Below are 24491 nucleotides of genomic sequence, written 5' to 3'. Positions count from 1 at the left end.
GAAGGCAGCGAGCCCCTGCTCACAGATCCGCTGCGCAGGGGGAGCGTGGGAGCGCTCTCCTATTCCCTCGTTGCACTTTTTGTTCTGTCGCGACAGCACGCTCCTTTCCGCCGGCGCGGAGCGGAGCGGAGCGAAGCGGGGTTGTGCGCGCTGCCCCGCGCTCCGCCGGGTCCCCCCGGTGCCGGTGCGGCTCAGCCGAGTCTCCCGCCGCGGTCCCTCTCCTTTGTCGGCCCCCAAGTTAAATGCTCCCTCGCTGTTTCGCGGGGCATTCTCGGAGCGCTCCGGGCGCCAGCGGCGAGGCTCCCGCGCCATCTACAGCCGGGCCGCGGCAGCGCGGCGCTGCCGGGCCGTAGGGGAGCGGAAGGAGGGTCCCGCTGCGCGCACCGCGCTACCGACCTTTTGTTACCGCCCGCGCTGCGCGACCCGCGGGAGCGGCGGCCGCCGAGCCCCGGCCGCGCCGCCCCGCGCCGCCCCCTTCTCTTCTGTCCTTCCCTTTCCTCTTATCCCCGGTGCCCGGCGCCGCTGCCCCGCCGCCGCCCTGCTCCGCTCCGCGCCGCTGCGCGCCCAGCCGGCGGCGGGAACAAAGGGCCGCGGGCTGAGCGCTCTCTCCCTGTGCCCAGGACGCGGCGCTGAGGCTGGTCGCCCGCCGCCGCCGCGCTCCCGCTCCCGCCCCCCCCGCCACACAAAGGCAGCCGCAGCTGGACGGGCGAGGAACCGCGCTCCACGCCAGGGCTCCGGTGCAGCGTCTCGGCTGGTCTTCTCCATACTCATGAACATACAAAGGTCAACCCCTATCACGATAGCACGATATGGGAGACCGCGGAATAAAACCCAGGATTTTGAGGAGCTCTCGTCCATACGGTCCATCGAGCCAAGCCAGAGTTTTAGCCCGAATCTAGGCTCGCCGAGCCCGCCGGAGACCCCGAACTTGTCGCATTGCGTTTCTTGCATCGGGAAATACTTATTGTTGGAGCCTCTCGAGGGAGACCACGTTTTCCGAGCCGTACATCTGCACAGCGGCGAAGAGCTGGTTTGCAAGGTAATGCTTCTCCTTGTTCTCCCCCCTGGTTCGCCGCTGTCGCGCGTGGGTTTCCCGTATCTCTCAGGAGGGCGAGCACGGCCGTATACCTCAGTTATTGAACACTGGAGAAACAAAAGGCAGGGAGACAGGATTAAAGGCGCATCCTGTAACTTTTCCCTCTCTCCAGACAATAGCCACGTTATAGCGGTGGCCCAGAGCCAGGTCTACCTTCTGCCCCGGGGAATATTGTTCTGGAAATAGCCGTTTTTGAAATAGGTTTTAACGTGAGTTCAGATTAGGCGAAAGCCTCATCTTCTCCGCTCTCACTTTTCAAAATGGAGTAGGGAATCCCCAGCTAATTTTAAGGTGTTGCGACCTGCTGGCTTCCTCGATTTTTTCCTGACCCGGATTCTGTGAGTTGGGGTATGGAAGAGGATGGAGAAGCTGGGGGCGAAGGGCAGATTGCTATCAGCTTTGTCTTAAAAGTGATTTAAAAAAAGAAGAACCACATCTAATTAATCAGCCTGAGCTCTCTCACGGTGGAGGTTGTTTGCAAACAGCATCCTCCCCCATTGCACAACTGAGCAAGAATAAAACCTGCACACCTACGGTTTTTAGAAGTGCAGACAAAATAGCTATCCCACTCTTTGTAGCCTGCTGGCTTTTCTCTGCCTCCTCCCAATTTGCTCCTGCTGTTCAAAGGTGAGCTGTGGGAAAAAGAAACTCACATACGTGCACATCTGTGGAGGGATGTTTTTTCTCTTTTCAAGCTGAGGGAATGTTATCCTTTGTTCCCAAATTGTGATTCCCATTGTCTGTAGTGAGCCAGACTTCTGTCCAGCAAACCGAGGCAGTACCCAGTAGTAGTTTTTATAACTACGTAGCAAATTGCAACCTTGCTGCACATGCTGTAGTGTTTGTATTGTTCCCAAAACACAGAATTGTGCTATTTGGCAAATTTCTGGTGTCAAACTAACTGCAGGGTGGAAAAGTAGATGTATTATAGCTTATTAGTGTTCCAGGGATTAATAATAGTATTGCTGATTGTTTCACACTTTCTCATACTTGATTCATAAAAAGTTATAGACTAGCCTGTAGCAGAGAAGTGAAAATAATTGCTCCTGCTTGCTATTTGTAAAGATTGGAGTTCAGAGGGCAGTTTAAATATGCTTACTGATTGAGTTCTAAAACCTGATGTTAAGGCAACGTAGGACTTTGTGTGATTATTTAGGGTAAAAAAGGCCCTTTACTTTGCAAAGGACTAATATTGCCTGCTGAACTGAATGCTTTGTTACTAAACTGAAACAGAACATGAGAATTTCGAGAATGAAAGCCCAGCTTGATGCAGTAGTACAGTGCTGCACTCTAGGACGTTGGCATCTTTTCATGAAATAAACAGATCCCACAAAGCTGCTGCTCTGCATGAAATTCTAGGTGAACTTGCATAGCAAGTGGTGGAGCGGGGGCTATGCGCTTCTTTGTTTCCTGTTTGGTTTGCAGGATTAAGGCACTGTTTTGATAACAGTATGAACAGCATAACTGCAGCTCAGAAAGAGTGGACTGTTATATTTTTTCCCTTCCCTTTAAGCTGTATGTTTTTGAGCTGATCCTGACATTTGAATAGTATCAGTTTTTCCATATGTGCGAGGCACTACTAGCTGTGCTCCAAAAATACGATCTTAGCTTGAATTGCTAGTTTGTGAACACGTAGTTGTCAGTCCTGAACTGAGCTTAATGCATGCTTTAAAAATGCCTACAGTATCGTGAAAACTAGTTGTCAAGTAGCCTACCGGCAGAGACCTGCTCTCTGGTATCTTATTGAAGATGCTCCTAGAGATTGCTTGCAGAAACATTGCGTTGGATAACAGACACATACTGATGATTCTCGAGATGCATTTGGCTGCACCCACTGACTGTACAGATGCCGTTATTTGCTTCAAGGCTCTGTGGCATCCAAACAATGGTAACTTCTCACTTCCAATTCCCAGTGAGAACTAAATCAAACTGCAGCTTACTAGACATTTTCTGAATTGAGTCCAGGGATCTTAAAGGCTGGGATACAAAGAAGCCCTTTATAAAAGGTATTCGAGACTGTAGCAGTATGATAGCGCTTCCGTCTACCCGCTTTCAAACACAGTACTGGTACATATCCAAAACTACTTATTTAACATAGTTTGAGAAACACAAAATGTAACTAATTTACATCAGGATAATCTGGTTAGCAGAGAATTCTGCAAAGAGTTTTTTTCACATGAGGGTTTGAGCTGCATGAGTGTTCCTGCTTAAATTTTATTTTATAGCAGCTGCTTTGTAGAAGAGCCATTCACTTACAATGTAGTAGTTACGAGTTTTGAGATCCAAATGTCAATGAATTCTCCTCTGGAATGAATTACACACCAGGGATTTTAGCAACACCCCCTCTCTGCCCTGGTTCTGCGTCCCTGGTGCACCATGTCACCAGAACGCCTCGGTGCTAATCCTCCCCCAGTAAAATGTGCAGGGACTGTTTGGCAGTCTGCCTTTAAGGCTGTTTTTCCCCGTGCCAGAGTATAGCAGCACAGGTATGGGGTGAGAGGAGATGTGTGAGGTTCCTTGTTTCCTGGGTTTTGAGTCCTTTACTGTGGAAGGAGTTTGCTAGGATTGTGCTCTGAAGCATTAAATGGCTCGTGTTTTGAAGTCTTGGGTAAATTTTGGTTGAACTGTCTCTTTCCCTCAGTTTTGAAAGCTTTTTAAAGCTTTAGAGAAAGCAAGGAGAGATTTGCTTCTTGGAGAGGATACAAATACCTGGTATTGGTACACAAATGCGAGAATACAGAAAGAGAAAAACCAATTGCAGTTTAAAACAGTGGTTAGAGAACTATACCAGTTCTTCGTTTTTATGTTCCGTTCAAAGAACAGATGACTACCTTAAATTCTTTTTACCAAAGTAAGAAAACACCCACGAGTAAGTTACATATTAATCGAATTTTTATGCTGGGTGGAAATGCTAATTCCTTGCTTTGTAGTCCTTTGGATCAGGTATAATTAAAAATAAAAGTCACTCCTATCGATACTTTGCTCATAGTCTCTTTTAGCACACTGACTTCTGTTACTCTCAATGAAGTCTTTCATTTTCTTGTAATGTGGTCTTTTCTCAATTGACTCAAATACTGGTTCATTCGTCATCACTAGATTATAGTAACTTTTTATTTGGGTTTCTCAGCAGCTTTTTTAATTCTTACAGCTCATTCATAAGATCAGTGATAACATACTTAGTAGTAAAGGGACACTTTGCTTTTAATGGAGCACTTGATTGAAATACAGAGGGTTCAGGGTGGTTTTGTCTCTGCCTTTTGAAGGGTGTTTGACTGCGCTCCAACAGGCAGAGTTATTTCCCGGGTTGTCCTTCTGATCTTATAAACAGCCATTGTGGAACTGAGACTTGGAAAGTGAAAGTGACTTTGCTGTTTGTCAGAGATGAAAGAAAGGCAGGAAGTAAATAGGAATAGCAATAGATGGTACTTTAAAGCTGAAAATCCTTAAGGCTTTAATGGGTTAATAAAATCAAGAGAGGCAGGCATGTGTATCAGGGTGGATTTAATGTGACAGCTTCTCTCAGTACAAAGCTACTGGCTGTATTTTCTATGAGTTTATTTGGATGGAAAACAAAAGATGAACATGTTTCCTTCTCAGTACTGCCCTTATGCACCACTGGTCTTCACATCTTAATTTAGATTACATTCTTAATTTCATCATCTGTTATCTGATGAAACTATGCTTGCTACCAGTTTTGAAGACTAGCCTTTCCTGTCAAGGTTACGAGTATCTTTTTTGTGGGGTTGTACAGTCTGTTTTGTCTTGTCCTCAGGACCGTGAGCTTGTGACATCCTGTTTACATCGGTGCAGTTTCAGCAGCAGCCTAAATTGTACTTAGAGATGGTTCTGTTAATAGAATTAGATGTACCATGACTTCACCGTCCTTCATATTGCTAACCCTGGCTTTACTGTCATTGTTCTGCAGGTGTTTGATATTGGCTGCTACCAGGAGTTATTAGCACCATGTTTTTGTCTGCCTGCACATAAAAATATCAACCAAATTACTGAAATAATTCTTGGGGAGACAAAAGCGTATGTGTTCTTTGAAAGGAGCTATGGGGACATGCATTCGTTTGTTCGTACCTGCAAGAAGCTTAAAGAAGAGGAGGCAGCCAAACTCTTCTATCAAATAGCTTCCGCTGTTGCACACTGCCACGATGGTGGACTGGTACTGCGAGATCTCAAGCTGCGAAAGTTTATTTTCAAGGATGAAGAAAGGTAAGAGTCTCCCTTAGTTTACAGGAGGTAAACTTGTCAGGGGGTGCCTGAGGTCAGATATTGAGAGCTGCAGGACATTGTGCCCTTCATTGTCACTGTCCCATTAGTTTGTGGTACACTTTATTTTCCTTTGCAACCTGATCATGGGATGGACGTGCCATTTTACCTTCTGGCTTAGGTTTTGGAGTAAAGTAAGTATAGACTGATATTTGCATCAGTACTTGGCCTCTGCATCTCCACTTAAGGAGTACCCTCATTCCTAAGGGGGAGAGGTTTCCTGGAGGAAGGCTCTGAATGGATGTCTGGTGCAAGAGCTGAGCTATCATAAATGCTGCTGGTGTTAAAAGAGGAAAGGAGCATAAGATCCAGTATGTTAAAGAGGATAAGGGACTGAAATGTCTCATTCCAGTGAGGAGACATGAAAAGGAAGAATAGGACTGCTTTGAGGACAGCTTCTTGTTCTCCATGCTGGAAGGGTCTGGAGGCTGCTTCTAAGAGTATTATGTGGTCAGTAATCATACTAAGACTAAAAACTGCCTTGCTGGGTGCTTGTTTGCAGTATCAGCTGTTGTGGTACTTGAGGAACTATTTTTTTTTTTTTTTAAATAAAAAATGTCTCCCTGCACACCCTCCTGTATAAATGATTTGGGGAAGGAGTATGGGAAGACAGGGAAAGAAGAAATGGATGCTCTGGGTGTATTGTTGAAGTGCCATTTCTGGTATGGACCTATAGCTATACTGTTGTACCTGTGGAACTTACCATCTCTTTCTTTGTGGGTACCCATTTTCTTTGTTTTGATTGATAAATTTACTTGCAACTTCCACACAAAGTATCAGTAATAAATAGAGTAATGTCAGACTTTGACAGAGAGATTAAATTGTAAGATGACCATTACAAAAAAAAAAAAGGAAACTAAATGGGGGGCAGAACCTGCCTTTGTTCTTCTTCATATCTTGGTAGGGGATGGGGAATTAATTAAATTCTATAAATTGTCCAAAAACTTGTTCAAATTGCTGCAGGATGAAATGGATGTTCTGGAGAGCTTTGTTACAAATAATCAGTGCATATTAATTCCATTTGGGGCTGTTTGGGGAAGTTATAAGCAACAGCCAAGGCAGATAAGTTTTCTACAATCACAGGAAGTCCGTGATCCAAAAATTAGAAAAAACTAATACATAATTAATTCAGGAAAGAGAAGTTCCTGGCCTAATATAAAAATGGCAGCCATCTATCAGGTTTAAATATTCTCTACTTAAATTTTATTGCAGGCTGAGTTTTGCAAAATAGACTTCTCCTTTTAATCTATTTGTGGACTGAAAAATAAAAGACATTTTCATTCCTTAATTCAGTTCAGATGATTCTCTGCAAAGCAAATAGCTATTCCTTATTTTTCTACCGCAGACCCGATATATATGATTGCCCTTTCATCCTTTTAAAATAAAAAAGCCTAAAAGGAAACTAGCTTAATGTCCATTCATAGCGAAATGCAGATTGGATAGATGTAAACTGTGTTTTCACAACTTTTACTCCCCAGTTTAATAATTAAGCACCATTATAGCACCTCTGATGAAGATAAGAAGGAAACTCGTACAAAACAGTTGAAGGAGGAATTGTTTTCTGTTGTAGCTGATAACGTCCTAACGTTATGGTGGATTTTTTTTTCCTGAGGATATGTGTAAACTTGTGTGGTTTTGCATGAAGAACAGGACTTGGAAAAGCTCCTCCAAGGGAAGGCAGCATGAGCTCAGAGCAGTGCAGTGGGAGCAGACGTGGGCCTGTGCTGAATACAGTTGAGCTCCTACCCTGCTGCTTACTAGGAACTGAATGCAACATGAGGCATAGGGCCAAATCCTTCAGCCACCCAAGAAAAGTGGTGTGTACTATAATAGCAGTGTTGGCCTTTATGAATGTTTTTAACGTAACTGTCCTCTGCAAAATCACACAGTTACTCACTTTTGAGTACTGTCTTCTAATTATACAATAATATGCTTTAAAGGTCAAATAGGACTTGCCGGTTATTTTTAAGATAATCATAATGCGGTTTTCTTCTGGATGTAATGTTGGTTTGTAAGTAGAGAGGTATTGTAATCCTTTCTCTGCTAAATAAACACAGATGAAATGTGAGATAGAAATAGAACCAAAGAGCAGTGACTGTCTTTTTTCACATGCTCTGATCATCAGACTGTAATCAGTCATCACTTTCAATCTGCTGCTATATTTAGGCTGAAAAATCTCCCTGGTCCTTCCGAGTTCACAGAGGTGTTTCTGTGTTGCTTGCACCCCTCCAAGCTCATGTCTCCCTGAGGCTGCTGGTGCTGGTGAGAGTGCCTGTGTGCCGAGGAGCCTGCCCATCAGGAGCTGCTGTCGTCAGCAGTGCCTGGGGGATGGCTACTGCACCATCCCTTGCTCTTTGGTACTTGTAATGAACCAAGGAGTGGGAAAAAGATCAAAATGATGTTTAGAGACGTGTAAGTGAACTCTGCTGCTGTGTGTTGCCTGCTCTTCAGTGGAGTTCTTTCTTAGTAGTTCTTTTCCTATTTCTTCATGGCTATTTTTCTGCAGTTCACTTTAGGTACCTACCACTTTGAAACTTTCTCGTCTTGAAGACTCTCACAGCTTTTATTTTGGTAGAAAAAAAGATGGGAAATCCAGCATGCAGGCAGCACATGAATGGAAAACTTGCTGCTTTTATTTTTTTTTTTTTTGTAAGATGCTTGTCTGCTCTTAGCTGAGAGCTGCCAGACTGGAGGAGCCAGAGGGAATGTGAGGGATATATGGAAGCAGTTCCATTTGTTTAAAAAAGAAAATCAATTAAAGCATTTCTTAGTACATCTCCTTCCATTGATTTTAATGATATCCTGGTAGTTCAGTATAAAACCAGAACTCCTGGAGTTTTTCAGGTGGGTGCATGCAGTGTTGAAACTCTTTCTACCCCATTCCTATTATCTAAATTACAGCAGGAATTTGCAAAGATTCAGGCTCCTGGTCTAGCAGCAACATGAGTGCTCTTTGCTTCAACTGATGTCACTGCTAAGAATGCATGTTATTTGGATGTTGCAAATCACTGTGCCTTGGGATGTTTGTAATGAACTGGGAGGTAAGAAGGTGGAATAAAGTATTTTTGGAGGCTGGTAGCACTGAGCATTTTGTAGGGGTCCTGGTCTTACTAGTGACATTCTTTTAATGTGCTAAATCAAAGATGGACTGTGATGGTGTGTTGCAATACTGCACATGTGTAAGTACATCAACAATTAAAATGAAATTCAAAATTCCAGTATGGAAGCAGAAACAGTTTGTCTGTGTTTCAAAGTAATTTATAGCTTCTTTAAATCCTGAACTGCAGGAAGTTTTAAGATATGGTAAATTGCATTCCATGAAAATTATGTGCGCTGTTGCTACATGGGTTTTCTATTTTGTATAAAAGGTTGGGTGGTTGTGGGTTTTAGAGGGAAATGTGTCTGTGAATCCGTTTGAAAACTATAGGTGAAATAGCCAGTCTTGTAGTATTGAAATTTCAGAGTTAAATTCCATAAACCTGCAGCTGATCTTGATGAAGCAGAAATTCTAAGACATTACAGCATGGCTGGAAATGTTTTGTAAGACTGGGTTAGGAAGCAGCAGCACATCCGTTAAATGAGTGTAGTGACTTCCAGAACACTGAAAGTATGGAAAACAACACTGACTCGCCATGCTGAGTCTCAACAGACTTTCCAAAGTACCTCTAAGATACTTGAATACTTCAAAAATTGTGTCCTTAGACTTCAAAATAAAACTGGAATCCAAAACAGTGGAGATGAGCTATGATAAAATATGTGGTCTTGTGTGTTTTCTGCTTCCAGTCATGTTAATAATTTTTTGTCTTGGATATTAAGCCAGGTCAGTGTTGATGTTATGAGGCTCTTGCTTTGGAGTATTTTTTCTGTGTTCATGGCATGGTATTTGCTGTTTTCCGTGTACAGCCTATCGTCATAGTAGGCCCTTGGGCAAAGCAACTATACCCTTCTCCTGGCTGGTGTCCCATAATGATGTTGCAGAATGGGCAGGTTTTTTTGGGTTATGCTAAAAATAACACTATACACAGTATATAGCTAATAAAGCAGCTCATCAGTTTGAAACATAGCAGACGCTTTGAGAAAGAGCCACCTCAAAGATCTCAGAATTAAATGAAGCATTTCAGTGTTGGTTGTTTCAGTGGTTTGCTTAATACAAGAACATTTCTGCTGTCAGGGAATTATTAATTTCTTTAGTGCGTTTTTAAGCCTTTAATTATATTAAAATATTAGCTGTCGTAATATTTGAAGCTTAAAGACCTTGTACATTCATCATACTTGTTGAAGGGAAAATTAAAATAATTTTGGTATTTAGATATTGTAATTTTCCTGTATTCTTTGAGTAAATATGAGGCAGGTGGGATTCAGTAAAAATAAATACAATTTGACATTTTTGGCTCTGTGCCAGGGGAATGCAGCCAGTACAGTACACTAATTTAGGAAACCTGTGTTAGCATAATATATTTACTTGGTTCTCCTAGAATATTTTTTCTTTTTTCCTCTCGAATTTCTCAGCTTTGAGTGGATGATGCTTTAAGGTGACCTAGTTATGTTGTTTGCAATCCTCATGATACAAACCTGATCCCACAAAAAATACAAATGCATATATCAACCTTTTTCCACAAAGACCTTTCATTTTCTTATAGTTAATAGTAAGTTTCCTCCCCAGCATTTGTCAAGTTGTAATGTGATCAGCAGCTTTTTCACTGTGGTGTTAGAACTTGCTGTTTTCCTCACAATTCCATAGAGAACAGGTAAGCTAACACTTTGTCTAAGTCCTAGAAAGAGAGTCCTAAAGTAGAAGAAAATCAAACAAAATAGTGCTCTTTAAATACCAGAAGATTTAGAAATAAAAACAGTCTTCATCTGTGTTATCGTTTAAGCACTACCCTGAATGGGACCACAGGACCAAAGAGTGCACTTTCTCCAACAATGGAGAGTCACAGGTCAGATTTCAAACCAGAAATTATTATTCTTAGAATATGGGGAGGAAGGCGAATTTCTTCACAGGCAGCAAATCTCTGCTGTCAAACTTAGGCTAGAAGATGAAGTGGTTGCACAACTGTTTTCCACTGAAGGGTTCATGCCCCCTTTTGCCTTTATGTGGTTTCATTACTAAGTCTCTGTTTTCTCACTATGTTCCTGGGAGCATTTTGGATTTGTTGGGTGTATAGTGCCCTTCCCAGCGGGATGCAAGAGGTAGGCTGTCTGCAGATGCTGAACATCACACCAGCCCCGTTAAGTGCTTAACTCTCCTCCTGAGGGCATAGATAGTCATGGAGATTAAGTGTTGCACCTAAGGTTGTAAATTAAAGGGAAAATTGGCTGGTTCTGTGATGAGGACTGAGCTCAAATGGACCTTGAGTCAGCTCAAGGCCCTTCAGTGAGACAATGAGTGGAAAGAACCTTTGCTGTTGTACCCAATGGTAGAGTTTGCAGGAGGTTTTACACCTGGACTGTGCTATCCTTTGATATGTGGTTCAGTTTCTTCTTCATGTCTTTTCTTCTTCACTGTCTCAGTTCAGACTGAATGCTGTTACGTGTTGGCTGTCATGGTTGGATGCTGTCCTGAGATACCCGTGACAGGATTGATCTCTCTAATAAAAGGTGCTTTGTAGTCTCTGGAAGTAGATGTGTTTTAGGACATCTCAAATTGGGTTCAAGAGCTGGTCATTTTGAAGATTTGAAAACCTCCATCCATAGACTTGGTGCAAAGTACTCCATGTTGACTTATGAGTGGAGACTGAGGATGTCTGTGCTGCGGGTGAGGAAGGGAGACAGAAACCCAGCTGGGCATGGCTGCAGTGGATTGTCAGAGGGAAATTCTTCTGCTGCTGTTATCGCACTGGGAGATTACTTCAGACTGGGGAAGGAAAGGCGGAAATTGTAAACAGGAGCCAACCTGGGACTTATTTAATCTTAAGCACCTGCTTTTTGGTAGATGTGAATTGCTTGGAGATAGGGTTGCAGACATCTAAGCAAAAGGTTTTCAGTAAGATTGTGAAATAATGGCATGGTTCTGTCTTAGAGATGCTGAGCACCCATCACAGGCTCAGGAAGTGCAGGGCTGTTTTCACAACATTCAATTATGTTAACAAAATAAAATTGTGGTCTCCTTTCCCTCCCTTTGGAGCTTCATTATGTGTCATATGAAAAGACCTAGAAAAGATGGTGAACGCAGCATATGGTTGACAGCATAGCCTTTTAAAGCTCTGATCTTCAATGCTATCTAAAAAGATAACAGTGAGGTGGTGAAGTAGCTGCCCTGAGCCAGATGCTTATCAAAAAGTGGACTGCTCAGAATATTGTAACCAAGCCCCTCTGTGGAAGGATCTCAGTTGGATTTGAGAATCTGCACCCCAACACATGCATCACTACCCTACCTACTTTCTGGGGAACATGTTTTCTCCTTAGGCAATAATGGCATGAAAGAAATGCAGTATGTGGCATACAGGACAGGCTGTTCCCAGTAATCCTATTTGAGTGTTATAAAGCTGAGGTCTTTGGGGCCACCAGCTCTTCCTGGAGGTGCGTCAGAGTATTTTTAGGTGGAATTCTGTAGGAAAAAAACAAAACAAAACAAAAACACAAAAGAAAAAAAAAAAACAAAACAAAACAAAACAAAAAAAAAAAAAAAAAAACAAGTTAAAAGCTCTAAGTTGCTGGGTACTGCATGTCAGGAAGGGGGTACGGGCAGGACTGAGTGTGCTGATAGCATCCCTGTGGAGGAAGGGTGGGGAAGATGTAATTTTTAGAGGCTTCCTCATTCTGTGGAAGTACCAGTGAAGGAATCTTCCCTTAGGAACAAGGTTCATCCTGTAAACCTGTGCTGCCTGCAAGTCCCTGTTGTCTTTCGAAACATATCCTTGAGCCTGTTTCATTATGCAAGAGATTGTTTGTCTGACAGCCTTTGTGCAGCGTTTGGTTTTTTTCTTCCCTGAAATTGTGTAGGATGTTGTGTGGTGAACTCTTATGCTCTGTGCTGTTATGAATTGGAAAGGGATCTTTTGGTGAAAGGAGCAGGATTTAAATTGATGGCATAACACCCCCCTGCCGATCCTGTGAGCCTTGCTGCCCCTGGAGGAGATGGGTAGTTTTGAGTTCAGAACAAGTCCTCACACCAAGCTGCAAATCATCTGCTCAGGGTTTCGTTAGCTGCCTTTGCTGTCTCACTGGTTCTCTGATGGCAGCCTACTTCTGCATTATTTAGGAGAGATTCCCTTAGTTTAAAAAAAAAAATCAAGTAGCAAAAGATAACTGTTTCCAATGTCAAGCTTCCTTTTTTTTTTTTTTCTCCTTGTGACTCTAATTGTGTTCATGCTCTTCTCATCTTTATGATGGGGTGTGAGCAACTGACCTTGATTAAATGACTTGTGAATTATTGGCCACATAGGAGCAATCCCTGGTCTACTGGGCAGTCAATGGCATGAGTGCCTCTACCTAGGGAAAGACATTCCTGGCCTCAGTCAGAGTAATGTTGAAATATGAGATAACACTACTTGAATGCCTTCAGTTTTTATGGGTAGGGGGAATATTGTGAGGCACCTTTAGAAATTGCCATTTTATATTTACTTGCAATTATAATAAAATGGAAATTCAGGTGGCGGTGACAGTTGTTTCCTGGTCTCTAGAATCTGCATAGAATCTGTAAATCTGTAAATAGAATCTTATTTGATCCAGCCTGAGTAACAAGTGGATGGTGTACTGGGAGTGTCCATAGTAGGATGGCTCCTTCAGTCTCCTCCCAACGCAGCTGTCATATGGGGAGGCTTGCTGTGTGAAAATTGTGGGTCTGGTCTGCACGTTACTGTTCCCAAAATGGTTACGGTGGCTCAGTTGTGGTTCAGGTGTTATTTCTTATACAGATGGCTTTGGGAACAGACTAGAAGCAACTGCTTTCATTGATTCAGGCACAGGCTCCTTTACTACTGATGGCCTATTCAATACGATGGAGATATTTTCCTCTGAAAAACTCAGACTATCAGTTGATATCTCTGCTTTAAATGTTTCAGATTTATTTTTTTTTCTCCTGCCTTATGAACTTAGAGCCCTCTGAATAATTCCATTGATTTTGGTATGGAAATTGTGTTTTCTTTTGGAGACCAGGTGTGAATGCTGGGTTCTTACAGCCCTGGCTTCAGTGTCAAAAGGCAGGATAGCAGTTTGCCAGTAGTCCCTAAGCTCTACAGGGAGGAATAATGCGAATCCGTCGGAAAAAAGTATAGGATGGTGCTAACTCAGGAGGTTGCATTGAAGAATCTTCTGGAAGATGTTTAATTGATTAGGTTTTGTTACATTACTGAAGAGCAAAGTCTGAATGCAGTCAAGTAATGAATGGCATATTGATAAGAAACTCAGAGTGGTATTGTTTTTCATGGGTTTCCCTGACGGTTTCTATGGGGACAAAGACGCATTTCCCGTCCGAGTGCTGCTGCTGCCCTCTGATTGCACTTCTGTGGTTTCATTCACCAGTAATGGGAAAGCATTCATAGGCAGAATAGCTTCCCCTTTTTAAATAGCCATGATTCAGGGTTGTATTTTTTTTTTAATGCATTAGACTAATGCAGTGTTTTATCAATGATCTGATAGATGCATAATGCTCTTTTTCCAAGTGCTTATTCAGGGTCTGCATTAAAACTTGAAATTATGTACTATAATTACGTAAGCCTTGACAGAAGTCTTTGTTGCCCTACAGTATGTGTACAGTGATTCTCATCCGGCTGTAGCAGTAGCTTACATTTGAACTTTAGGGATTAATTTTGTTGCAACTGTTTGTCAGACTCAAATGCTGGTGCTTTTGGAAAACCTTTTTTCTTGTAGGGGTCATTCAGTTGACTAATATGAGTTAATTATTTAGAGAATTAGGGTTTTTTAGAGAAGTGACTTTAAAAAAGAATTATTTTTGTTTGTCCTTTTTCTGTGCTGTGATGGGAGGCACTTCAAAGGTGATTGTGATTTCACATCTTCATGTTTGGTTTTGTCTGTCCCTTGCCTAGCAAATGCCAAATTTAGCATTGTCTGGTTAATCTACAATTGGATGCACTCTGCACCCTTTGCTGTGGAGGTTCTTATTCTCAGAATCTACTTGCAGTTTTCAGGGTCTGTTTGTTGTTGTTGGCTTTTATTCTTTTCCCTGGGTATTTGATTTCAGTGCTTCCTCTGAGGGAGAGCATGTGGGGGAGAGAGAGATTGCATCTCATTCAGCATGTCTCTACATTTCTGTATATTTAGACTTCAGAATCTCCTCTTTCCCATTCCCTTCCACACTCCCCCTGCTCCCCCCCTCTGCTCTTAAAAAAAAAACACAAGCTCTCTGGCTTGTAGAAAACAGCTCTTTTAGGTAATACTTGAAGTGTGGAGGAAGGGAAGGCCAGCCAGAGCTGGAAGCTGTTTCTCACAGAGATGGGTGCTGCACAGTGGGAAATAGCAGCTCCTGAGCCAGGCTGCTCCTTTTTGATTGCCTGAAAAAATGTGAAATGAGTGTTAAGAGGGTGGTGAGCCTTGCCATTTACACCTGCATGATGCCCAGTTGTAGTACCGTACAGAGTGTTCCTCATGCGAGGCTGAAGTGGGTGAAGTTGTCTGTCGCTGGTGAAAAAGGGGAAAATGGGCTGGAGTTGCAGTGCTGGCTGGTGGTGAGGGGTGCTGGCAGAGATGAGCCACGGCCCTTGTCAGAACCATCTCGGGAGTGCTTTCTGTTACCAGCTGTGCCAAGCCGGCGAGCCACGGTGCCAGCCGGCACTTCCCGTACTCCTGTGCTCTCCTTGCTTAGAGCAAGGATGGCAAACCTAATGCGAAGACACTGGACCTTACAAATGAAACTGTGGATACCCGAGTTGCTTCTGGGTGTAATTGGGAAGGGAGAAAGTCACACTGATGCCGTGCACCTGGCATTATGTGCTCAGGAGACGCAGGCCCTGCAGTTTGTGAGGGAGATGCGTGCTCAGTGCCGTACTTGCGCTGGTTGCAGAGGAGCCATTTCACCACTTTCACCTTACGCACAAGGGTGTTTCTGGGTGAGGGTTTGGGGTCTGAGGATGAGGAGTGAAGGTTTTGTTTTTGTTTAGTTTGAGACCTTTTGTTTCCTCAAAGCCTGTCAGCTTGGCAGGATGAAAAACCTGGTTTGCGTATTTTCTTCGTTTGGCCACAGTTTACTGAGGAGCAGGCAGATAAGGGCCAGCTGTTGTTCCATTTGCTTGCTTAAACAAAACCTGCTGTAGCATGCGTGGAGGCTGCAGCACCTTGCAAGGAAAGCAAGATGAGGCTCTGGCTTTTGTGTGCTGCTTCTTTTTTATTATCAAGAAATTATTTCTCCTCTCGGAGAAAAGATGAATTTTTCGACACACCTTACAGTCTGCTCTCTGTGGTTCTGTACCATGTCCATTGTAAAAAATGAGAGATTAGGGAATTCCAATAATTTTATGTAATAGAAAAGCTTCTCATTGAACTGTTTTTCTAAATTCTTTGGCAACTCCCAGAAATGTAAAACAGGATAGGAAAGTAAACAGCATTTCCCTGTGCTGTTGACATGGGGATGGCAGAGGAGCAAGTGTGTATGGGGGTGAACTCCCTCTTGGAAGTTGTTTATAAATAGCATGCTCTGCCCTGCTCCCTGTGTGTGTTCTGCTTCTGTTAGTTAGCAGGAGTGAGTTGATGCTTTCCTGTCTGGCAGTTCAGTGACTTAATGCATGTTTGAGTAGCTGGCCTCACTGTTTTATTGCTACACATGCTTTTCTATGGAAAAACTGAGGTGGGCAATGCAAGTGGAACCACAGCTCATGTCCCTGTCTTCCCTTTCATTTCCTCCTCTCTGTTCTCTGCCCTCCTTGGCATGTTTTTTTCCTTTGGGCATTTTTCCTTGCTGCTCTCCCTGTGCCGTACAGGTGCAGGAACATGTCGAAGCTGAGCATCCTAAAAGGACTCTTCTCTAGTCAGTCTCCTGTTGTGGACCCTCTGAGCTCTGTACAGAGGGAAATTGCTGTGGTCTTGGTAATTGTAGTTAAGATTCTCCTTGCAGCCAGCTTCCTGTGTGAGGCATTGCTCCTGTAAAGTATTGTTTGAGTGCTAATGAGGGGATTGTCCACGGCCAGAAGTGCTGTTAGACTGGCAGTAGGTAATTAATCAGGAAGCAGGTGTGTTGAGCAAAGCCCATCAGCATCGAACTGGAGGAGCAAACACTGGCCTATTTAAGGAGGGAAGGAGCTGCCCTGACACACTGTGCTTGGGAGCCAGGTATTCTGAATTTTGTATTAATGACTCCTCATTTGGGGCATGTTGCCAGAGGGGCTTTCGCCTCTGCTGGTAAACGTCTCTAGCTGTTGAAAAGGTCCAAGTGTCATTATGAGAGTTTATGGCACAGTTGCCTCTGGAGTACTCCATGAAGTAAAATGCTTTTCTGTTGGTTCAAAGAAGATAGGGCTGAGCTGCCCTGGAACCAAATCTAAGGCAAAGCTGACCGAGATGTCTTTTGGAGCTCAAGTCTAAGCAATCTTGTCTTCAGTGAACATTTAAGAAACAGGGCTCTCCTTGTTTGTTTTAGTGCCAGTTAAATGATGTGCTTTAGTCAAGAGACACGAGTTGTGCTTTCTGGAACGAAGTTCAGTCCTTGCCTGTGAATGTCTGTGGTATGGAAACATGGCCATGACACAGGGCTAAGGCTGATTATAACAGACCAGTGGGGTTGAGGGATGAGGACAGTAATACCCAAAGTTGAGTTGCAATTCCAAGTTATTGAAAAGAAAGCCTGCGCTGCTGTTAGGTCACTCTGCCATCCAGAGGCACTGGACAAGCCCTGTTGCGTTGTAGTGATTCTGTTCTCAAAACCATCCACTGCTGGCAAATAGTCTAAAGGGTAATTGGTAATCCTTTGGATGCCTCCAACGGGGACAGATTTTTAAGTATAGATGGAGACCCCAGCAGTGAGAATTGAAAGGAAAGAAAGGTTATGTTCATCTAGTGCTATGACAAGCTGCTCTGCATCACTTTTTCTGCTGCTGTGAGATATCCATAAGGGAAGAAAATTGTCTTGCAGAGATAATTACTGCAGCACAATGACGAGTTCACAGTGCTTTGCAGGCAGCAGTTTGAAGTCTAGATAAGGCATGCCTGTCATCTCCTTGCAAGTCCTCTGCTAGCTTCTCTGTTCATTGTAACATGAGGAGCTCTTCTGATTTGGCTGGATAGATAAGGTTGCTGTTAGTCTTGGCAGCGTTCAGCTCACCTGATCTCCCTTTGCCCAGAGGTCTCTTTGGGGAGACAGTAATCTGTTAAAATTGCTCTTCCTTAATGCTGAGATAAAGAAAAATGTTGATTGGTTAGAGGTATCATTTAGGGTCAGTGACCATTTTATTCCTGTTAAACCTTGTGGAATTACAGGTGCAAGGAGCAGCGTGCCAGCATGAAGGTATCAAAATAATCCTGTGTAGTTAGGGCTGGTTTTGTATTTGGGCATGACTCCTGCATGGGTGCATTAGAGTGCAGCCAACACAGAAGAAGTCTTAAGGTTTCTATCTCCTTTTGGAAACCACATCTATTTAAAATTAACCAAAGGCATGAATACGGCAGTTCCTTTCATCTTCTTAAGACGTTGTTAATGAGTTTACTGGACATAAATGTATTTGAAATCTTGTACCTGTATGTGTGGCAATATTACCTATATGTCTCTAATATCTCTAACCAGTATGGAAGAGATGGTATCAATTATTTGTAACAACTGCTGGGAGTGGGATTTTAAACTGATTCACTTCTGTGGTTGTTGAATTTTGTAGAGTATGACTATTGTAACCATGTAATTGCAACAGCCAGGAATTTGTGTTTGGTGTTTGCTTACCTTGATGGTTTGGTTTTCTTTTTGCCCGCAGGACTAGAGTGAAATTGGAAAGCCTAGAAGATGCTTATATTTTAAGAGGAAATGATGACTCTCTTTCTGATAAGCATGGATGCCCAGCCTATGTGAGTCCAGAGATCTTGAACACAAATGGCAGCTACTCTGGCAAAGCAGCGGACGTATGGAGTCTAGGTGTCATGCTTTATACCATGCTAGTTGGACGCTATCCTTTCCATGACATTGAGCCTAGTTCCCTCTTCAGCAAGATCCGTCGTGGGCAGTTTAACATTCCAGAAACTCTATCCCCCAAGGCAAAATGCCTCATACGTAGCATACTGCGTCGGGAGCCATCAGAAAGGCTGACTTCACAGGAAATTCTGGACCATCCATGGTTTTCTACAGATTTTAATGTATCAAATTCAGGATATGGTGCTAAGGAAGTATCAGATCAACTGGTGCCTGATGTCAACATGGAAGAAGACTTGGACCCATTCTTTAACTGAGCACAAAGACTGGTGTTCAGAAGGTACACAACCTGGAGATGGACACATGAAGGAGCCCTTCCTGACCGCGTTAAATCACATCCTGCATCAGCCTAGCTTGGTAGCAAAAGACACTCAGAGGTCCTTGGGTTGAGAAGGAACCTCCACAAGGAGCTAATATAACAAATGTAGCATGGGGACAGATTGGGGGGGCGGGGGGAGCTTGCTATCAGGTTAGATTGATTTGGAGGAGAAAAGGCAGCATGGAGCAATTGTAGCTTCTCACCTTTTTGGAGCCAAGGAGACTGCACATGCCAATTTTGGTGCAGCTGTATCACTCCTGTTTCTGTTCCATTAAAAACAGTGGTAACTCACGACAAATAGAAACTTTTTTGCCTCAGCTCACATCTTGGCATCGCACTGTTAGATATTTAACTTCAGCCATTATTCAGGGAAAGTACAATTGGCTAACATTTTTTTTTTAATCAGATGTCTAATAATTAATGGGATTAATATAAGAAATAAATTAGGTGCACAAAGACGGACATGAAAAGTGGGTGCTAAAAACAAACAAAATTTCAGTTCATGTCTCTTGATAGCTATTTTCAACTCATTTCTTCTAAATAAACTACTTAATATTCTTGTCAGGAAATGACATTTTAATGCTTTGTTCCCTTAAGGGGAAGTTACTGTCATTTAACAGGCTGTTCTGTTTTGTGTCAAATGGTTTGTTGCAGGAAGCTATTATAACTCGAACTTCCAGATGCATTACTGCTATAATGGGGGGGGGAAGAAGAAAACTGTATAATTTTTTTTTTTTTAAAGATATGAGATACTGGCTTCCATATCTGCCATGCTGCACGTGTATGACTAGGAGAGGGCAGAAAGCCCTTAACCGTGTCTTTGAGAACCAATCTCTTGTTTCCTGACTGGCCCACATGTAAATAGAGGGCTCTTTATTATCGAAGAAGAGTATTGTGGGTTTTTTCTTTGAATTCCTTTCAACTTGGGAAAAGAATTGTTTGGTTTTGATTTTTGTTTATGTCCAGACTAAGAAATAAGAGGGTATTAATAAGCTGAACATTTATATTACAGATATTCCTCTTGAAACATACACAGTAATATGCACCTTTTGTATTGTCAAGACTTATTCTATTTATTGAAGAAAATGTCACAGTAGTGATGTATTAAGCCAGTACTTCAATTACGGGTTGACTTGGGATGACATGTTACATGCTGTAGTTAACACACTTCTTTTCTGTTCAGGTATTTCTGTCCCTAAATAACTTTTTATTTAGCTTCTTTTTTTTTTTTCTAGATAGCTTTATTTGATTTAGACTGGCAAATGTTTTTATTACTGCTTTTATATTGCTGTATGATACTGAAATCTCTTGGCATAAATATTTGTGTTTCCAGTACCTCAGTTGTTCTGATATTACTGCCTGTATACGTTTTGTGAAGTGGTCATGTTTTTTGGGTAGGTACATGTGGACTCTGTAGTATGTAAATGTTACTTGAATTTGTGCTTAATTATAGTATGTGGCATGTGCGTACAGCTACTTGGCATTTGACGTATGGATGCTATTTGCCTGCCTTGCAGGAAAGTTATGGTCCCACTCTCAAGAGGATGTTTCACAGTTCTTTATCAAGAGACAAAGCTAGCTGCAGCTGACCTGCCTTGGTTCTATTTTGGTAACTAAGAATATAAAGGAGTAATGTTTTTACACTCTGAAGATGGTGCTGTGTCAAGAAGGACTTTTTTTTACTTTGTAAGTACCTTATAGGAGGAAAGATTGGTGATGTGCATGGTGGGGTTTTACTGCCTCTGGTGCTTTGTCATGTATTTGGTTTAATGTTTTTGTCCTAATCTCTTCAATAAATAAAATTGTGCATATTTAACTAAACATCAGTGGTGAACGATGTTCTTACACTCAGATGGTTGCTGACAAGTTCTTGCCAGTCGTGTGATCTGAGCAAGCTTAGCACTTAGATTTACAAGGTAACACTGTAAGCCTTTTCATCAAAAATTTTACCATTTGCTATGAATAAAACTGGCCTTTATTTTATTTTGGCTTGTCCCAAGCCCAGTTACCTTTTCAAGAAGGGTATTGAAATGTGATGAGAACTTTGGTGGTGGGAGGCTCTTTGGCCAGCGAACAGATACCAAAATGGAGTGAGCTGGCACTTGCACTTTTCAAAATCCCAGAGGTATGTACATCTTGCATTTGCACCTCAATTCCAGAAAGGATGGATCTGAATTAGCAGATTTTCTGTCTTTAATTTAATTCTGTCTCCTGATTTTCTGTCTTTAATTTAAGGCCAGATTGTGTTTCCGTCACTCATCTTCAATAACAGTTAAAAGATGCAGATAGTGACATCACCTGTAAGTGCATGCAGGGTAATAACGTGCTTTGTGAATATGAGGCAGGACAGATGAATTCTGGTCCATTAAGAAAAGACAATTTGAACTGTGCTTTGATTTGAACCACTGTGCAGACTGTTTTCAGCACTTTTATAGTTTGAAAAATCTGAGGGTGGCTGACAATTACCCCTAAAGAAACCCTAGAACCCTAAACCTCCCCCCTGCAAGAGTATTGCACCAAGACTGCTAACACAGCGTTTACTGTCAGTCTGGCTAACTTTGTGCTATGTGATTTCATCCTAGGTGATTCAATGTATTGATAATTGAGTTGGTAGGTTGATTATAGCACCAACAGAAATGTTATTAACATGTAGAAACACTTGAAGATCAGTTTTTAAATGATCTGTATGCCTGCAGCCAAAGTTTAAATTACTTGAAATTCTTTCAAATCAAACTCCCACAATAAATGTGCTTTAAAGAAAAAAGCAGATTGTAATCAGTCATAGAGAGAAGGGGAGTGCTGAGGATTTCCCTCTCCCCCACTAAAACTTATGTGAACAGCTTCTGTTCTGTTTGGGTGGAAGTAGTTAGACCTTATTTTCCAGCAACCTGCATGCTTGATTTTTCACTGCCAGTAATTATATGAAAAATGCAGCTGACTAATGATTGCTCGTTTGCAGTGAATTTTTTACTTGAGGCTAAAGCTTTCTCGGTGTTGCTGCAGAGGAATCCTTTGGCAGCTGAAGTCAGCTTTATAAAATGCTGAAGGGATGTCTTGTTTTTGGAGCTTCCTCATCCCTAAAGTGAAACCCAAGAGGGGGATTTGTGATTCAAACAGCTGATTTCTGGCTCTTCTCTTTATTTTATGGGCACTGCTAGTCTAGTACAGGTATAGCACTGCTTGCTGCAGAAGTGCCTCAAGACAGCTTTCTTAGTGCTGCTCAACCCTTGATTGGGTAGCAATTGCAGTGGGATGCAGGATTTTTCTGAGCGGATGGTCAGATAGTCTTAGTTGCCTCTTGGACCTGGGGAAAAGGATGGTCATCTCACAACTATGCAGGGTGAAAAGTCATGTCTACAAACAAAACCATTTCATGAAATATGACCCAATGGCAGACTTAGGGAGCAGAGGCCCTCCACCCCCTCTGTACCCCTCCCAAATGAAAAAAAAAAAATAAAAATTTTTTTTCTAACTACAATTATATTCTATTCCTATATATTTTTTGTCATTGCAGCATTGTGTGTGATTTCAAGCTACAGGCTTTTCTTCAGGACTGCACAAACAAGTGACAATTATTCCTTTGGCACCATGATGTCATATAACCTGATCCCTTAGCCTCACTGAGGTATGCATGTGTTATGGAGGTAAACAAATCAGTTAAAAATGCATTATCTTGTAGATGAAATAACCCTGGTAAACTTGTGTTTCTGAAAAGAAAAAGACAAAAGTCCAACTCAAACCCCTAAAACCCCCAGACTGCACCTTCCTGGTAGTCAGAGAGGAAGGATATGAAATGTGATGCCAAGGAAAAATTATTAAGAAGGGGAAAAAATAATACTCTTCATCCTGAAATGATTGCGTTGAAATTTGGAAATGTATGAGTGAGCTCTGTGACTAATAGCATAATGAATACCAAAAGAATTAGTAATGTTCAGTTCTTTATTCTTAAAGTTTTGGCTAAGGTTTCTATGAAAAACTTAATAAGTTAATAAGTGACAGTCTAGCTAGCAACTTAACTAGCTTGTAACTGTCCTGTTCTTTCAGTAGAAGCAAATGTTGAAAATTGGTAACATGATGAGACAAATTGAAATCAAAGTGTAAGTAAAACAGAGTATAAATGACCTGTAATACGGTGTAATTCCCCTGGACCAGGAAAAACAGCTGAGGAAAATTTCTTAAAAAGAACCAAAAACCCAAAACCAAACTTAAATCAGGCTAGTTCTGCGACTGACATTTGCTTTTCCTAATGTTCTTGATAGTTACATTCTCAGTACCAGTTTCTGTGCCTCCATTTTGGCTTTTTTGACTTCTGAACTAAGCGAATTTATAGTATTAGCTTGAAATTTTGATTCTCTGGAGATGCCTCGCCAGAGGCCTCTGTAAAAGTGTGAAACTCTGGACCGTATTTGACTTGGAAAGCTTTAAGTATATCAGTGAATATATACAAATGTGAGAGAAAACACATTTACAGTGATCGTAGTGTAAATTCTGAGAAATGAATTTGATATTATTTACTCTGATGTAAATGAGTAGAATCCATTTCTTAAGGGCCTAAACAGGCCTGACTTCTCTGCTGAGAGGTGTAATTTATTCTTTTTATTACTCAATTTAAATTCATTTAGACTCCTCACAGAAACTGGCTCAGTACAGGAGTGGATTTCTTTGTTCTGGCTCTCCTGCCTCCTTCACCCAGCATCTGTAGCCAGCAGGGGAAAAAGGAAATAATCTTGGTGTGGCAGCTTGTGGAAAGTAATAGGTTAGTTGCTGCTGTGCTTATTTCTGCTCAAGAGATTAAAGCATTGCAAAGCTGGTGCTGACGTCATTCCGAGCACACAAAAAGCTGACGTCAGTTGTACAGTATATTGCAAGGTGTTTATCTCCCTCTGATTAGGTTGGCAAAACGGGCACTGCGAAAGCAGCACACAAAGAAGGAAAGTCTGTTTGTCCATGCTTTCCACTCACCCTCTGACATCGGAGTTCAGTCCTGGAAAGATTGAAACACATTGTGCTCGATAAGGCTCCTGTAAAAATCTGTGGTGCTACCATTGGGCTCAACTTTTTCCCATCTAAATCTCCAGGCATCAGTGTTGAGTACACAGTTTGTTTGAGGTGGGTGTTGGGGAGGGGAGCCCAGGTCTGAACTTTTAGCCTTTTCAAAGCCCATCAAAGTGACAAAGTAAGAAGTGAGGCTGTGAAGCACAGTATAGAAACTCCTGCCTGCTCACCTAATTGTGGGTCATTGGTCAGTGAAGAACGCAGAATTGCTGCCAGCCAGTGAGCAGCAGGATGAGAGGCTGCTGCCCTGCCTGCTACCCCACCTGCTGCCCCTGCCTGCTGCCCAGAACACTAGGAGCCCAAGTTACGCTGCCTCTGCTTCCTCCGTCTGCAGGAGTTGCTGGAGATGTGGAGGGCAGTAACAGAAAGCATCATCCTTCAGTTGTGACCAAATGTACCCTTAAGGGCAGAAACTTCAGCTCGTAACTGCAAATACCTGCAGTAAGAGGACACCTAGGAATAGTGTGCTCTATGGGTCAAATCAAGTTCTTCAAAGTGTGGGGCAGAGGTGGATAAGTGTCTGCTCATACTGAGACCTGACTCTTTCTTTCTTCCAACTTAGTTCATTGTTTCTCTCATAACAATTTATTATTAAAATTTGGCCTCAGTCACTGGAAAAGGATAAAATGCATTTTAGTCAGAATATCATGGGTTGAAAAAAACATTCAATTCTATGCAGT

General features: G+C 42.2%; 1 protein-coding gene across 1 annotated transcript; it reads left to right on the top strand.

Moving 5' to 3' along the window:
- The first annotated feature begins 769 nt into the window (after nucleotides 1-769).
- Nucleotides 770-20577, top strand: TRIB2 (tribbles pseudokinase 2). The gene is made up of 3 exons (XM_051778368.1): nucleotides 770-1039; nucleotides 5022-5314; nucleotides 18226-20577. Exons 1-3 carry the CDS (start codon nucleotides 770-772, stop codon nucleotides 18692-18694), a joined length of 1032 nt encoding a protein of 343 aa, XP_051634328.1. The 3' UTR covers nucleotides 18695-20577.
- The last annotated feature ends 3914 nt before the right edge of the window (nucleotides 20578-24491 follow it).

Source organism: Manacus candei, unplaced genomic scaffold, assembly GCF_025592945.1.
Source record: "Manacus candei isolate 608988 ecotype Guabito, Panama unplaced genomic scaffold, ASM2559294v1 h1tg000011l, whole genome shotgun sequence".
Classification (NCBI taxonomy): domain Eukaryota; kingdom Metazoa; phylum Chordata; class Aves; order Passeriformes; family Pipridae; genus Manacus; species Manacus candei.
Note: the sequence above shows the minus strand (reverse complement) of the source record. Positions and strands in the feature narration are given on the sequence as shown.

Excerpts from the sequence above, each read along its gene's own strand:
- TRIB2 (XM_051778368.1), top strand. The coding sequence starts at position 770 with ATGAACATACAAAGGTCAACCCCTATCACGATAGCACGATATGGGAGA. Across the intron at positions 1,040-5,021 it reads GCGAAGAGCTGGTTTGCAAG|GTGTTTGATATTGGCTGCTA; the intron begins GTAATGCTTCTC and ends ATTGTTCTGCAG. Across the intron at positions 5,315-18,225 it reads ATTTTCAAGGATGAAGAAAG|GACTAGAGTGAAATTGGAAA; the intron begins GTAAGAGTCTCC and ends TTTTGCCCGCAG.